The sequence below is a fragment of the Lontra canadensis genome, unplaced genomic scaffold (assembly GCF_010015895.1).
Source record: "Lontra canadensis isolate GAN:19392208 unplaced genomic scaffold, GSC_riverotter_1.0 scaffold2, whole genome shotgun sequence".
Lineage (NCBI taxonomy): Eukaryota > Metazoa > Chordata > Mammalia > Carnivora > Mustelidae > Lontra > Lontra canadensis.
In genome coordinates this window covers 49,105,204-49,107,090 of record NW_022630996.1, presented here as the reverse complement: position 1 = coordinate 49,107,090, position 1,887 = coordinate 49,105,204, and the positions used below count along the sequence as shown (strand labels likewise).

General features: G+C 45.3%; 1 protein-coding gene across 1 annotated transcript; it reads right to left on the bottom strand.

Annotated features, from left to right (window-relative positions):
- Positions 1-322: 322 nt before the first annotated feature.
- Positions 323-1,407, bottom strand: PRPS1L1 (phosphoribosyl pyrophosphate synthetase 1 like 1). The gene has a single exon (XM_032865838.1). The coding sequence runs from the start codon at positions 1,304-1,306 to the stop codon at positions 350-352; it is 957 nt and encodes a 318-aa protein (XP_032721729.1). The 5' UTR covers positions 1,307-1,407; the 3' UTR covers positions 323-349.
- Positions 1,408-1,887: the final 480 nt, after the last annotated feature.

Here is a 1,887-nt window from a genome sequence, read left to right as displayed (position 1 = left end):
TTCACATGTAGTCTAAACTTCCCTAATCACTTTCAAACACCTCCACACAACACCCTCAAAGTCTGAAATCAGTAGCTGAACTGTAGTTAAAGTTGCAAGGTTCACAAAATAATCAAAGAAGCCAGAATGAGACAACCCAGAGAGAAAATCCCAGCAATTATCCTCAATCTGTCTCTCCTCAATTTAAGATAAACCCTAATATACCCGATGTGTGAGGTAGAAAGTCACACCTGGGCAAGCTGGGTCTTCTACTGAACTTTCCATCAAATTCCAATGGGAAAAAAATAAACAAACAAGCAGCAAGGTATATTTTGATTTTTATCTTATTTTATTTAAAAACAGAGTTCTGTTATAAAGGGACATGGCTGAATAGGTAGGAAACAGATTCCCCGTTGTGAGTTCTCCTGATGGCTTCTGCAAGGATCATGGAGATGTCGATCACCTGTATTCTGGGGCACTGCTTCATCTTATCCTCCTGAGGTATGGTATTGGTGACTACCACTGCTTCAAAGCATGCACTGTTGATGCGAGCAATGGCCGGCCCGGAAAAGATTCCGTGAGTCAAGATCGCATAAACTTTGATGGCTCCCTCTGAGAGGAGTTTGTCAGCTGCGTGACAGATTGTGCCACAGGTATCAGCCATGTCATCCACAAGGATAGCCACACGATCCCTCACGTCTCCCACTAGCACCATGCGGTCCACTTCATTGGCCTTCTTCCGCTCTTTGTGAATCAAGGCGAAGTCCACGTTCAACCTGTCTGCGATGGAGGTCACTCGCTTAGCTCCACCCGCGTCCGGTGAGACAACAATGCAGTTCCTCCACTCAGAGATATTCTCCCTTATCCACTTCAGGACAGCTGGCTCCGCATACAAATTGTCTACTGGGATATCAAAAAAGCCCTGAATTTGAGAAGCATGTAAATCCATGGTGATGATATGGTCTGCACCTGCTATAGACAGCATATTCGCAACAAGCTTGGCGGATATTGGGGCCCGGCTCTTATCCTTCTTATCCTGCCGGGCATAAGGGAAGCATGGGATGACGGCGGTAACCCGGCTGGCTGAAGCGATCTTGCAGGCATTAATCATGATCAAAAGCTCCATTAGGCTGTCGTTGATTTCGCCACAACCACTCTGCACGATGTAGACATCCTCTCCCCTCACGCTCTCGCCAATTTCCACACACGTCTCCTGGTTACTGAATTTCTTGGTCACCACCTTGCCTAGCTCCAGGCCCAGGCGGTCAGCAATTTTCTGGGATAAGTCCTGGTGGGAGCTGCCACCGAAGATTTTGATATTTGGCATTCGGTCAATCACTCCAGGCACTCTCCGTCCAGCGATCACCCCGGCTGCCAGGATCCCAACCGAAGTCCGACCACCGGCTAAATAAGGACTTCCGGTTGTTACTGGGCGGTTACAGTCCCACTTCCGGCCACGAACCGCTCTACGTGCACCTTGGGTCTTCAGAAAAAAAATTCCTGTTTGGCACCTACTTCACACTTTTAAACTGAAAAAATCAAGTCTTTCTTCAGTTCATGGATTTTTTTCTTCTATTGGTGTCTATAGTAGTTTCCTGCGGCTGCGAAACAAATTCAAACACATAAAAATGTAGAACTTCTGCAGCGTAAAAGATGTATACGTTTAAAAGGATAGTTACAGACTGGAGAAAAAGTCTAAAATATAGTTTAGGCAGTATTCTTTCTGATCGAGTAAGGAAAAAGATGAGCAAAATAGTTTGGAAGTAGTATAAACAGCTTAGGGGATGGGTAGGGGAGGAAGTTATAAACACATGAAAAAAATGGTAGTAATCAGGAAAATGCCAATCATTTTCACACATCAGGTGGGCCCAAACTATTAGATAACATCTGTGTTGTTAGAGAATGTGT

What these genes read in the sequence shown, in the direction of transcription:
- PRPS1L1 (XM_032865838.1), bottom strand. Translation starts at nt 1,306, where the DNA reads ATGCCAAATATCAAAATCTTCGGTGGCAGCTCCCACCAGGACTTATCC.